Raw genomic sequence first — 14,848 nt, forward strand, 5'->3', positions numbered from 1 at the left:
CCTTAACTTCCCGTGGGGGAGAGACGCGAAAGAATCCTCGGAGCAGTTCTCTCCCCGGCTCGATACGAGCCAGCCAAAACAGTGTTGGACTATTTATGATATATTTTCGAGGGAGGAAAGTTGGGCGAAATTTCGCGCAACTTTAACCACCGAATTACCATCGGAATTGGGAGGAGAGGGTTTACCCTTAAAATTCAGCGGGCGCGGCCGAAATACTTTCATCGTCGACTCGGCCTAACTGCTGGATTCACACGGATGTTTGGCCAACGTCTTCCGCGGCGGTAGTCGTTTCGTGAGTTCGGAGAGACAAGTCGGGCCACTTCGAACGACGGAACGATGGAAAGAGGGATCGTAGCTCGTTTCGTGAAGCAAGGACTCGGCCCCTCGGAGGAAGGGACACGAGGGGAAGGAGAATCCTCGGAGGGAGGGACTCGAGTCAAGTAAACTCGAGAACCGTCGGCCTCTTTCATCCCCGAAACTTCAAAAGCCGAGCGAGTCGCGCCATATGCCACCCTTCGGCAACCTCTTTTCCCTGCTTTTTTTTTCTCTCCTCCTTCGCGATAATAAAATTCTAATCAGCTCCGCTGTACGCCCTCGATAGTTCCCGAAGAATCCCCCGGAGGGGCGGGACACGTGAAATACGGTAAAAAAGACTCGAGCAGACTCGAGAGGGTCAATCTCGAATGCCACGTGAAAAACGGCAGCGATTTTCGAGTCCGGCTAACTCCAAGTTCCGCCGCAATTACCATAAACCATTCGCGGCGACGAACGCCGACTATTAAAATAAAGAGATTCCGTCGTCGAAAGTGGATGATGATAGAGCCTGCTGGGAGGCCGAGTGTACCGTTTCCAGGGATCCCTAGATACGTGTATCGCTGGGGAATTAATTTAACGACGGCGCCGAAACGAGCTTTCACCCTTTGCTTCCCCCTTTGCCTCCGCGGGCAACACGAATTAATTCGGGAAAGTACCTGTCTTTCCACACAATAAGTCCCTAATAGGATAATTTCTTTGTGTACAAATCGTTTTTACGAGGTTCCAATTAAAGCAAAGCCGAACGGCCACGGCAAGGGGTTAAAATATCGTAAACTAGGGAAAACACGGAGTTTACGATGCGCAATACAAACCTAAACACGCCGAAAAGGTTCAAAGGGTACGGCGTGCCTTAAGTACACGCCGGACCAAATAATTTGGGCCCACCACGGGACGCACGGGTTATTTACCTCGAGGGGGGTGTTTGCACACACACGATCGCGGCTTTCCGTCGGCTCTCTATTTCCATTCCTGTTCGCGAAAGCCACTCTTTCACCTCGAAGGTCGGTCAGGCATGTTCCCGCCCCGTCCACATCTCCCCGAATTCGATTTTCGGGACGACCTGCAGTTTTCCGCCCCTGCTTTGTTAGCTTTACGCCCCGCCGGAGCTGCCACTCTGCATTTTTCACGGAATTATAACGAAAGGAGGCTCGACACTCGTCCACCCTTTGTCCACCTTCCTTCTGACCCGACGTCCTTCCTCTTACCTACCCTGATTCCGCTTGGAAATTCCCTAGACGTCCCGCGAGAAGATAGGGGTTGAAACGAAAGGAACAGATTATACATCCGCGATCTCGCCGAGAAGCTTCACCTCCAATTCTACGTAGCTTTCGTTTACATTATACCCCTGATAGTCGACAAATCGTCGCGAGCTGGGGGATGAACGCGAGGAGGTTGGAGGGGCATCCCCCGAATTTCACAGGCCGGTACGCCACAAATGAAGCACACTTGGGTGGTGCTCGATTTAGCTCGTATCATCCCGCACCCTCGGCTAGGCTGTACGCATCGTGCAAACACTGCCGCGTACGTAGAACAAACACACACACGCGCCGCTCTGTGTACACATGTAATTTCAGGGAATTATAGATGCATATGCCGGCTCGGAATCTGCCTCCGTATCCGCCAGACGGCGAGGGCACTGGAGCAGCGTTTCGCGAAGCGCATTCCAGATTACGAGACTCGAAGAAGGTCCCGGCTAATCGTCTTTCGGACGAGGAACTTTTAGAGCAATGACTAGCCAGCGCTCCGAGCACACATTGACACTGAGAAACCGCGATGAAAGCTGAGAATGACGACGCGTTCTCTGAGCAGCCTGTTCAAACACACGCGTCTCGTTTCACGTGCTGGCACACGCGAGGATCCACGCGCGCCACCCTCGCGGATCTCCTCGATTCGAGGGGAGAGCCTACGCGATCGAGCCCCGTCCTTTTACGGTTTACGCAATCGTCTATGCAACGGTAACGAGCCACTGGTGTGTGCACCGAGCGTGCGCGCACGCATGCGAGACCAAGGCAGCCGTGGCGACATTTATCGCGACCGTTATCTTCGCGCGAAAGTGCTGGAAACGCGCGTGAAACCAGAACCGGCAAGAGTGGGTACCCATCCAGCAACCGACGGGCGGCCGATCGATCGCTCGCAAAATTCTATTGGCCGAGTCGAGCGGCAAGATGAATCCGTTTAGCGCGATTGATATGTTAATTGGCGTGCAGTTCTCACCGCGGTCGTTAATCTCCCATGAAAACGATCACGGGGGTGCACGTGGAGCGGCCACTCGAGTAGAAGACCCTCGGCTGGCCACGTGACCCTGGTCAGGGGGGTGGAACAGATAGTGGCCACTCGAAATTTCGTGCCGGTCGAAGGTAATAGATTAATCTCGTACGTCGACGGCCGGAGGAACGAATGAGCGGACGAAAGGATCGTTAAATATCCTGCGCACGCCATGGAGAGAGCTCAGCCGTCCATGGGATTCGCCGTATGGGCCGGTTTTCAACCCTTCGCAGGACAGGCCGCGTCATCTCGGCCGTGTAATTACCGGTGTCTTCCTTTTGTTCGAGCCGGCCTTACGGAAAGAGAAGCCGATGCGCCTAACGGAATAATTAACCAGCGGCGAGGGACACGCGCGCTCCTCTTACGTTCGCGGCTATGTTCCTTTTTAAACGCGAGGTAGGAAAAACTGCAACGGCCACAATGTCGCAGGAAATCCGGCTCTATCCCGGGGAACACTGGTAATTATTATTGATACATTCCCGGTAATAATCTCGACGACCCAATTAATGCTATCGACATACCGATAGGCGCAGTTGCGATACACCTAATAATTTATCGCGATAATCCCACAATGACCGTAAACTATCGCTCACGCGTGCATTTTCGGCCGATCGCGCGCCAGATATATACGTCCCGTGTCTTCCACAACCAGCCCGATTGTAGATCGGCTGTAATCTGCAACGTCCCAATAAATCCTGCTCCTCCCTTCAAATTAATTCCCCGCAAAAAAACCCACGGAAATGCCGGTGTCCAGTAATTATCTATCGGGAAGAAAGGTCCGCGAATGCCTGGTGTAACGAATTAAAGTGCTCGGCGTACGCGCCGTGGACCTCGGTTTCGTTGCAAGCCAGAAAATATGTGTACAGATATCTCTCCTCTCTCCTCTCTCTCTCTCGTCGTGCTTTATCCACGCGGATGCAAAGCCTCCCCTCGTCTCGACCCACTACCACCGCCCGCCAACACAACCGCTCGTCGCCCCCGTGCCCCTGGTCGGCGACGGGTGGTGGTTTACCCGTTGTAAGTCGACAACTCACTCCATAAACCCGTGCTGCGCCGCCCTGTGTACTCTGTGTACTCTGTACACTGCGGCGAGTTTGCACGCCGACCCGTGAGGGAAAGAGAGGGCCGAACGGGGAGGGAAGATCGACGGGGAAAGGTAAAGAAAAGGAAGGGGGATAAATACGATAAGAGCCACGCGATAATTCCGCGGACGCTCCTCGCGACTGAACCCTGCCTCCTCTGTCAACACGCTGTTTACCGTGGCTCGCGTGCAGCTTTAGCGCCACCGGGTCGAATAAGCAGAGTCGTTAAACCCTTTAGGGCCACGGACCGATTGGAAAAGCGACGAGGGAACTTTGATTCTTTGCCGAGCAAACGAAGGCCCGAGTAGATGGGAGAATAATGGAGATGTAAGTGGGTCTGCGAGAGCAACGAGCAATTTCAGCGTTGGATAGAGAGTGCACCGGCGATGCGATTGCCGCGGAACGGGGAGAAAGGCAGAAGGAGGTTAGATTTATCACCCCCTGGCGAGGAAAAAATCGACCTACCCAAGAAAAGTTCCGGACATGATACGCGAATTTACTGCGCGGGCGAGCTAGTAAAGCTCGGAAACGGAAGCCAGACACAATGGCGAGACAATAAGGTAAAATTGTTGGGGGTGGAGGGGAGCCCCCGAGGGATTAAATACAACGTGCTTCTTCGACAGGGCAACCACTTTGCGAGCGAGATAAGGGGCTGGATCGTGGAGTGCACTTACGAGTGCGCGCGTAATCGCCGCTTCGACACCTCGTTTTACGAGCTTAACGCGACCGCGAAAAATCCCCGATTTCTCCTACTCGCTGCCGCGCGTGTTCGTTACGTCACCCCGTGCCTGTCCAATAATAGCGTGCTCAAGACAGCGGCGGTCATAAATTACGCAAAATTCCCAACATATTTGCGTCATGAGCCGGGCCCGACTCGATCCTTCGCCTAAATAGAACGCTGCCTCCAGAGATTAGCCGCGAGTGCCCGCGCGACCTTTCTACGCGAATTCGATCGACTCGAGGGCCAGGGCCCCACAGCTTCCTGCCTGGCAATTGCGAGCGGCGAAGATGCAATTGCGAAAGCCTCCGAGAGCGATCGATCCCCGACCGCGAAAGCCCGCAAGACGGAAGGAGCAAACAAAAGGTGCGACGAGGCAAAATAGCGCGCGCGAACGGAGCAAGGGGCCAAAATAACACAAAGGGGGAGGCCAGGGAACGAGAGGGAAGGCGAGTGCAAGCCAAAGAGGCATTGGCTCGTGTGCTACCAGCAACAGGTGCCCGTCAAACAGCGTTCAACGTCTCTGGTGAACCGTCCCTTTCTATCTCTCGCGCACGCCTTACTCCCTTTTTCCCTTCTTTCTCTCCTGCATCGGCTCGCACGCGATTCCTGATAATTGATTCGTAGACGAGACAGCCTGGCTGATCCCTTGTCCAGCCGGCCAGTCGTTCATCGACCGAGCCCTCTACGGAGATTTCCCCTGCTTCCTACCATTAACTCGTCTTATCGGACGTACGAATGCGATCCGAGAGTGGCCGACCTTGCATCCGAGAGATGTAATTTAAAATACCCGAGAACGCGTACCGGAGACTAACCCCGATAATGAGTCCGGTCCAAGTCTGACAAAGGACGGGAATGATCTCGGCCTCCGCACAGTGGTTGCAAAGTGCCTTTTTGTGGAGAAAATTCCGTATCTCCGTCAATTCTCAACCGATTTTTGATTTTTTTGCTGGTTTTGTCGGGGATTAAATTTTCTACAATATCAAATACCTGAATTGCGGCCAAAACATGTTTTTTTTTAAAATCGGTTAAGAATTGACGGAGATACGGAATTTTGTCCACAAAAAGGCACTTTGGAACCACTGTGCTCCGTGGCGCCACCGAAATCATTCCCAGCTTTTTGAAACGCCAGGGTTCTCGTGGCGGACCGATCGTTACGAGGCGTGAGCTGCGCGATTAAATAAATGATACAGCAGGCTCCCTGGGAGCCGCAGCTTCATCGACACGAAGGATCGAGAGGAATCGAATTTCATTGGCATTTAGAGAATTCATGGATCGCCTAATTGTAAGTCGCGTAGTAGCATGGATCGGGCTGCAACTGTGTGAAACGCAGAAAGCGCGGAGCAGAGGCGTTCACCGTGTAACACTCGGCTAGCTCTCGAGTTATGCGGCCCATAAACGTCAAAGCGAGCAAATGAATATTGAAAACTGCTCGTAAAGCTGCTACTTTGTTTGACGACGCTCGAGGAAAAAATCGCTCGCCGGCCCATTAATCCTGCACGCGCGATTAAGCACGTCATAAAGCCAGATCTAATAACGTAATCGAGTTATCTAATGAATGCGGCTCTGGACACCGCACAGCGTGGACGGAGGAGAGGTCCGAAATTCTTTAAAGGACCGACTTTTTGGCGTTACGAAACGCGGGCTGTAAAAGTATCAGGCTTAATGATGCTCGCTGTAAACCCTGCGCGGTCAGCAGCAGGGTATTACGATGCAATTAAAAGCGAAACCTCAAAAGCGGCCGCGGTTTAATTTCTTCGACAAGCACCTGCGACGCTGGTATCGTAAATTCGAGGCGAGTCAATCAAAGTACCCACCAGGCCGACGCATCTTGTCAGAAAATCTCTACTGTCTGTAGTAAGAGTCGACGAAATTGTCAGGTAGGGTTTCTACGTAGAAAATAGAGGAACAGCAGAGACAAGAGCGACGCGTTACCCATGGAATGTCGAAGGTGCTCCACGGTGAAGATCGTCCAGCGGGCTGTACGAATGCGTGCCACTTACACGGGAGTCTGGATCTTCGGTTCTACGAGGCAGCCACAAAATTCCTCGAGGCCACGAATTAGCGGGAAGCCATTCAGGCAGCCATAGCGCGAGCCATGGTAGCGAACTGGAAGGGCTCCACGGTCTGGCGACCGTAGCACGCGACACCATATGGTCCCTCTCCCGATACCCATGACCCCCCGATGCACAAACACGCTGTCCTGAACTGCTCCTAAAGATACGGGAACCGAGATCTCAACCGACGAGAACGACGGAACGATGCATCGAGGAGAACCCGAAGCAGATAACAAGAATTCCCTTCTTTACGAGCGCGCAGGGAAACGGGGCACGGCTGGACAAGCTGGGTGCTCTGGATCTCTTCAAGCTCGTCGTGCACGACGATCGCTTGAAAAAAAAAATGGATCCCATGGCTCCCCTGTCGATTACTCCGGTATCCATAATTCCTACTGTCCCTCGTCCTAACGAAGATTCCATTTCCACCGTGGCTCTATGGTAGTAGCGGAGTATTTATATTTTGGGAGAGAAGCAGGGGGCCTGGTGTGTTTTCTTATGGGGTAGAACGCCACCGGACACGGTCGAGAGGTCTCGAAAAAACAGACAAGAGATGGGGCGTTGCAGAGGGACGGTGGTAACGATAAGTGAAACTCCCAGCGGAGACGGCGGGAATACGGTTACAGCACCCTCGAGGACACTAGAACGCTCATATCCTAATAGAAACGTAATCGCGCAGTGTCCTGCACGCTGAATAAATTATTAGCAGGCTTACGGTGTGGCCGAGGGTCCGCGTAACACGCCATATCGCTCGGATTAACGACGATCTGCACCGTGGGATAACCGAGGATTTATTCGGCCGTGACTCTCCGCGCTTATTTATTATTGTTTTGGCCCCATTACCCATTACTGCACCCCGCGATTTTTCAGAGGCAAGATAACGGACTATCGCCGACGGGTACACCTCACTTCTCGTTCCATTCCCATCTGCCAGCACTGCCGCGCGGCGTCGGTAGGAATCTTAACAGCGGCGGGATAACAGCCGAATAGGAATTATCGGGAGGCCGATCGTTGGCGACGATAAAGCGACAGCTCGCGCAATTAGTTAAGTCACGCGTCGCCGAAAAGCAAAACAACGAATCGTCATAATTAATCTTATCGATTTCACTCGGCCCGAGAGTGCTATCGGACTAATTTCCAGGGAAACGTCCAATCACGCGGGACGGTTATTTTTAATCGCCGATGGCCCTGAATATGCCCGAACGTTCGCGAAATTTCAGACATCGAGCGGGCCTGATAAATTGTAGCTACGTACGTGCCACGCGCCACACGTTTCTTTCGCGGAACAATCGGAAGAATCTAGCGATCCATGGCGGAATAATAGGCTTCCCTATGTTGCGGGGAATATCTTTTAACGATTGCAAGCAATCGACGCAGAGGGAGGGTGCGAAAACGCCACCCACGACCCTTTTCCAGAGCCTCCCTCCACAAATTTACCCCTGTTTGCCTGGTAATCACGGAAGTGGTGGTTTATCGGCGAGAGAACGATTGCGCCTGGAATGGTGTAGACCGTAGAGAACTAATACAAAGGACAACGATCGACACGAGCGCCGGAGAAACGAATTTCTAAGCCTCAAATATCCCCCGATTTATCCTCCTATAAATCAGTTAAGCGGATGCACGGGACGAGAATTTAAACAGGTGTGGGAGCGTGTTTGATCACACCACGGCAATTTGTTTTCGCCTCTTTTTCTTCGCCACTCGAAGGAAAGTCACGAACGGCGGATGACAAATATTTAACCTTCTCCTATCGATCGATACTGTACTCTATTTGCCGAGAGGCCGCTGCTGCGTGCCCGAGCGCGTGTCACAATTCTGAACCCACCTCTCCGTAATCGTCGCCATTCGATCTCAAAATTCGTCGCGCCTCGACCGAATTCTGATCTATCATTTCTCCGCGTCGTGCACGGTAGTCCCTTCGGATGAGAAACGAGGGTAGCGCGACCAACGTGGCTAACGTCCGTGAGAAAACGACTCGAGTGAGTTCTATCTCGCGCGAGGCTCTTGGTAAAATCATTATCCCCCGTAACTCTGCTCGTAAAGATTACGATCGTGAGCGGTGCCTGAGATCATCCGAGCGAGTGTCTTCCCCGCGGCTCGACTCGGGAAAAAGTGTAATTTACGGGGCCAGCTAATTCTACGGTTTTTCCGTCGTTGGCGTTTATCAATCGCGCCTCGAATGGTCCCGATACAACGAGGCCATTATCCACTAGGGAGCGCTCTTCTCCAGAGACTAGCATGCATTTATCGAATAATTTTGGAGGCACTCACCCAATGCTGCGTCGTCACCACTTCGCCGTCCGCTCCTTCGAGGGCCTGCTAAACGGAACAGCGAAAGATCAGTTTCCTCTGCTGGACTCGACACAACACCCCCTCCGTTAACAAGCAAAAGATACTTACGTCCTTCTTCCGTTTCACCGACGCCGCACCTGAAACAGTCCAACGAGACGGTTCAACTTTCACGAATTCCTATCGCGGAGGAAAAGGGTGGGTGAGAAAAGACTAACCGGCTGTGGAATTTGGTAACCGTGCCCCGTTGGTGCCGGTGGGTGCTGCAGGGTTAGCGGCGGGGGTGGGTGTCCCCACGGAGGGCGGTACGCCCCTCGTCCCGAACGGGAAGTACGGGGAGTCCGGGGGGTATGTGGCGCCCTCGACGCCGCCACCGCCGCCCCCTCCGCCTCCGACACCTCCCCCGGGCCCCCCGCCTGGCCCTCCAGCGGTCGGGCCGAATGCTCCTCCGCCGTACGTCTGCAACAACAACATGTTACTCTCGTTAGTCCAGTGCTAAAGAAGGCTCAAGAGCGGCGTTAAGGGGTTATGCTTAGTCAGGCGGTCGAAAAGAGGCGAATATTTGTGAATTTTTTTTGATGAAGTGAAAGCGTATATTTTTACAGAACTTTTTGTGCTTAAAAGAGCAACATTTAAAGAACATTTGGTAATTTTTTCGTAGAAAAATATTTAAGTTTATAATAAAGTAACAAGCGACATCCAAGAAGTTGAAATCCTGATTTTTTCGCGTAATTTTTGCAGGAAAAAATCAGGATTTCAACTTTAAATAGCTGCCATGTTGTTTTAACTTAATATTTCGGAAACTTCTCTCTGTCAACCTGAGGATACATTAATATACTAACGAAATCTTTTTTGTTTTTTGATTTTAGATAATCTGGTTCCGAATGGCAGTGCTCACCGCAAAACCAAATTTTTAAAAATGCTTCTTGGATGTCGCATGTTATTTTATTATAAACGTAAATATTTTTCCACGAAAAAATTACCAAATGTTCTTTAAATGTTGCTCTTTTACTTGCAAAAAGTTCTGTAAAAATATACGCTTTCGCTTCTTCAAAAAAATTCACAAATATTCGCCTCTTTTCGACCGCCTGACTAGGCATAACCCCTTAAGTTCGAACGGGTGGGTGCTTGGGAATTTTGAATCGGAGGACGCGCGAGGAGAAGCCGAAGGAAAGAAGCGGGGGCAGAGAGTGACTCGAATAAATCGCCCATCGAAATCAATACTTCTTATCAGCTGCAGTTTAACGACTGCCGATTAGATACTGCTCTTCGTTGGCGTCGAAAAATCTCTCCTATCTCCGCCCTCTTCCCAGAAACTTCGCCGGCCACTCGCGCACGCACCCACGCTCTTTTCGGATAACACGGAGAAAGCCGGCGCAGCTTCAAAGGCAGAGGGGAAATGCCCGCGATCCGTTAATTATCCACCGAGGTTATTGTACAAACGTCGACTCTCGCAGATAAAAGGAAGGCCGCTGAGATGCGAGAATGAAATGTGTAGCAACAAACCACCGGCTTATGCGGGCGCAAGGCCGCCTTCCTATTACGCGTTTCATAAATTCGACGAGCGCTCGATAACGCGGCGCTTTTAAAATCACAAGCAAACTTTGTCGATAATTGCCCGCCGCGTAAATAATTTCGATCGATCGCCCCGCGACTTTAACGCGCCTCTAATTTCCCTCTTAGCGGGTTTTATTGGACATAAAGCGGAAACGTTCCGTCCCGACGGCAGTTTTGGAATAGCTTCTCTAATTAGCGATCGCGACGGTGCACAGTGTAACGAATGTATAAGAAAAAAATCACTGGTACGTATCCATATCTTTAAACGCAAGAATTTTTAATCAATAAAAACGAAAGAAGGATATATTTTGCTTATTTTCAAGAAAGAAAGAAAGAAAAGAACTTATAAATACAACAAAAATGCACTGTAAATATTTCCTATGTGTAGTCTGTGGCAGCTTGCGTTTGGTTATTCGACTTTGAATGTAATTACTGGCCTTAAATCCTTTATTTACGTTACTATGTCATGATGTTCTTATGTCGGAGGACTGTTTACTACCAATTCCATGAAATGAAATACAAAATTTAAAAACTCAAATTTTTGCTTTTTGAACACGTGCCGCGACACTGTGCGGTAGTTGCGCGGAAGAAACAAATGATCGAAGCGAGGCCCGAGAAGATACGGGTGACTTTATTCGCACTCCGGGATAACTTTTCATCCGAGCATCGTTTAACCCCCTGCAACCCCCCGCTTTGTTCCACGTAATAATAATATATATATATGTATGTATGTATATTAGTATCTAAGTGTCCGTGTATGCATGCGCGCGTACACGAGCGCATAAATACATCGTCGCGAACGAGGGAGAGCGTAAGTGATATTAAAGCTGGCGGTTGACGACGCTCAACCTTCGCGAAATTGGTTAATTCGTATTTCGAGGATTAAAGAACGTGGACGATCGTCTCGAGCACTTAATTAATCACTCTCGCGAAGAAATATCACTGGTCCCCGAGGGACGTCTAATTGTCTGCATCGAATAAGCTTTTAATGAGCACGCTGATATCTTGAAACGGAGGTGGCTTTAAAACTATTTCATCGCGACGGTGTTCCTCCTCCCGGGACCGGAGAAATTAAATCTCGGTTTTACGAATCGATTAAGAGGATCACGGCGTGGTTCCTTCGAAAAGAGAACTTTATGCGCGATGAGAACCGCTTCTCAAAAATATTGCCCGGGCTAAAGTTTTCGGATTATCCGGAGGGCGGTCGAGGGGCGCGGCACGAAAGGGAGGAAGAGCGGGAGTAACTTTTTCTCGGATAAATTTGCCTCTACGACTGCAATAATTATTACGCTCCTGTTCCTTACGTAATCCCGCTCCGCCTTTAGATCCGAGCCGGCCAGATAGATGGCGAACAACTTCTAAATCTAAAGAATGAAAGTGTGAGAAGGCACTCACCATTCCGTTGTCCATCGTGGAGCCATACGGGGACTGGAAACCCGACTTTTCTGTAACAGAGAAAGGAACGAAACGTTAGAAGAAAGCTTCCCCGTGGCGACTCCATGTCCGAGGGCAAATGTCAGCGAAGACGGCCGCTCCCGTTAACACAGCCGGAAATATTGATAATAACGAGATCGCGCGATATTCTTGGCGCAGTCCCCGGCGAAAAGGAGAGCAGAGGAGGATCCCCCTCCGTAGCGAACACGTACGACGCCCGGCGAAGTCGATGCAAAATTAATGTCGGGGCATAAATTCACGGCGCGTCTTTATAAATCAAAACCGCGATCGCGCTAAGAATCCGCGTGCCGCCTCGGTAGGATGCGCGGGTTTTCCGCGTTGCGGCTGCCACGCGCGCGGAATAAACAACGAGATAAACATTACGATCTTCCCCCGCGAGTCGGGGCTTCATCCGTTATTAATGCCCACCCCGTATACAGGCGCGCATGCAGAGAGAGACGAGAGCGCGAATCTACGTGCACGCGCGTCTTGCCAAGAATTTATGAGGATCCGTTGGATTTACTGGTTTCGAAAACCGCCGGTGGAAGAGTTCGGATTAATCTTAATTCGACGATATTTCTTTGCGCCTCAGCTCCTCCCCCGCCGATCCGCCGCGAATTCCGTTGCTCGGGGAACGGTGCGTTTAAAGTTCCGAGGAACACTTGCGCCGACGGGAAAAAAAGAGATCGCGATCAAAGGGAATTCGAATACTCGGGCGGCATTAATTATTCCCAGTAATTCACCTGGCAGCGTACAAAGAGGAGGTCGGAGTAAGCGTGTCCTCTTATCAAAGTTGTAAGAGCAGAAAGTTCAGCTGCCCGATAACTGGCTGGGAAAAGGCCAGCACAGAAGGAGTATATCATGTTACAGAGGACGTGGATATAGCGGTGGGTGCGTGGACGATAGGGCGAGTGTCCGACTACGACACGATCGGCCGAGATAACTATGAATCCTAACAGTTTCGGCTTGCTCGTGACATGTTTGCCGAAGCGTGCAGCGCCGAGTCTGCAATATCATGCATCAAAGGACAAGCTAAACCATGGTCCATCGTGTCATCCTCAGAGCCTAGCCGGTGCAAGCCAGCTCGACCGTTATGACGTAGTGTTGAGCACCGGGCAGCCTCGTGTCACGACTAGTGTTCGTCTTCCACGTTGTCTCCTGCCGGCGTCACCTCTATCGACTGGCTGCACGATGAAGAATTGCCCACGGATTCCCGGCCAGCACCAGCGAGATTCCGCTGCCACTGGCCTTGTCCGACTTGCCGAGCAAGCGGTGCGCGAAACACGCAGATACAATGTCGCCGGTGTTTCGGTGCACAAGGATTAGCGATTAAACGCTCGACCAACCCGCTGCCTCTACACTCGCGACTCGCAACTTTGGGTGGCACGCGGTTTTTTCTCTCGTTCCTATGGAATATGGGGCCGAGGAATAGGGAAATCGAGCACCGGCTGGCGAATTACGCGCTACAAGCGGCCGCTGGTCAACGCGATACCCATCTACATGGATTTCGGCCGGCATCAATACGGCATTACAGCTCGCGAAACGCGCGACACAACCTCGAAAACCGCGCGTAGCGTGCCTCGCGCTGCTATCGGCGATTTTCAGCGCGCGAGACACGACCGCGATTCGGTGGTCAGCCTCCGCTCGGCGTCGTATATCAGCGCGACATCATCGAATTAGAATTACCGAATATTATCTTCCCCCGTTCGCGGTGTCGCTATCGCGTAAACTACCCACGACGAACCAACCACCGCGCTAGCTCCTCCTAGCTCCTACTTACGTTCGTTTCATTCAAGCCATTATTCTGATTCGACGAGCAGCGAGATCGTATCGAAGAGCGTTCCCACTTCTAATCGCCCCCGAAACGCGAACCCATTAAACGGTGCAGGCTCCACGGATCCGCGGGAAAAAGGGGAAGAAATACCGTCGAATATTACGGGCGACGAAAATGCCAGACACTTTCAGCGTTGACGATCTCGTAAAAAAAAAGCGCGTGGAACGCGAATCGTTGGGAAACAAGGGCGGGTATAAAAAAGATATGGCCAGCGAAGGCAGAGGGACACGCCGGAATGAAACGGAAGCGAGCAACGCATCTGCATTTCGCGGTCCTGGAAAACAGCAGCCCAGAAGGGTTTTCGTGTTGCATGCTTAGGTCGAAGGAGGCAGCCGCCGTCGGCAAAAGTAACCAAGAAGAAGTTAATGGGCGGTTGGAATCCGAAGTTTCGGAGAAATATGAAGAGGGTGCGTTAGAGTGCACGATTACACGCTCGATCGAACGTCCTTAACGCAGGCCAGGATTGGGTGGCTGCCCGTCTGGATCTTGACCCAAGATTCCTGGGTCCACCTTGCGCGACAATTTTTTCCCCTTTTTCGAAAAACGATAGGACGCCTGATCCGCGTGGGTACCTTGCAGCCAGCGCTCGTGAAACTTAGACCGGGGGATCCTTCTCCTTTCCATGTGCATACAGAGCAGACAGAATTTCGAGGATTTCGATCGAGTTTCTCCGCGGAGACGAGGAGCAGGGATTTTACGAAAAAATTAATTCGTCCCGGTATCTGTCCTGCCGATCGAGATTCCCAACGAGACGCATCACCACCTGCCGAGAGCGCGATTAAACCGAGTCGAACGTAAACGAACGCCGAGAAAAATCCAAGGGAATTAGCCGCGACAAAGGCGAGGCCTGTAAAACGGCCGAAGAAATAATGGAACACCTGCGCGCCCTCGAAAGGCTTAATTCGATTATCTTGCTCGACGGATAGCCGACGCATTTTTTTATGCCCGCGAGTAAATTTTAACAGTCGCCCTCGGTGTTCCGTGCCGCCTAAAGACAGAACGAAACTGCCGGCATCCTCCGCGGCGAAGGAGGTAAAAGGAAAGCTCGGCATTCGGCTAGAAAATTCGCCGGGAAGACGCAAAGGATTACTGTCTCGAGGGAGCGAAGACGCGTCTGTCCTGAAACCCGAAGAATCGAAGGCGCACAAAACGCGTCTCTCTGGATATCGTTTTACCTCACGCACCATTTTTTTCATCCACCGTATTTGCGAGACACCCGATACGTGGACGGCCACCGTGCAGTCCCACGCACCCCAACCAGCCATTTCTATGGGAGAATTCGCGTGCGTACCGTGCCGGT

The 14,848-nt window shown here is 51.6% G+C and overlaps 1 protein-coding gene across 5 annotated transcripts in view; it reads right to left on the reverse strand.

Moving 5' to 3' along the window:
- The window catches only part of LOC143375186 (protein daughterless-like), a 98,777-nt gene that overhangs the window by 72,010 nt on the left and 11,919 nt on the right, over positions 1-14,848 (reverse strand). For 3 of the 5 annotated variants that reach the window (XM_076824063.1, XM_076824061.1, XM_076824062.1), the window contains exons 4-7: positions 11,676-11,725; positions 8,942-9,182; positions 8,835-8,863; positions 8,706-8,753 (exon numbers count right to left, since the gene is read on the reverse strand). In XM_076824063.1, coding sequence (XP_076680178.1) covers positions 8,706-8,753; positions 8,835-8,863; positions 8,942-9,182; positions 11,676-11,725 — 368 coding nt within the window. The remainder of the gene's footprint in view (positions 1-8,705; positions 8,754-8,834; positions 8,864-8,941; positions 9,183-11,675; positions 11,726-14,848) is intronic. The other 2 variants (XM_076824066.1, XM_076824071.1) reach the window with 1 other exon arrangement.

The sequence above is a fragment of the Andrena cerasifolii genome, chromosome 12, assembly GCF_050908995.1.
Source record: "Andrena cerasifolii isolate SP2316 chromosome 12, iyAndCera1_principal, whole genome shotgun sequence".
NCBI classification, from domain to species: Eukaryota; Metazoa; Arthropoda; class Insecta; order Hymenoptera; family Andrenidae; genus Andrena; species Andrena cerasifolii.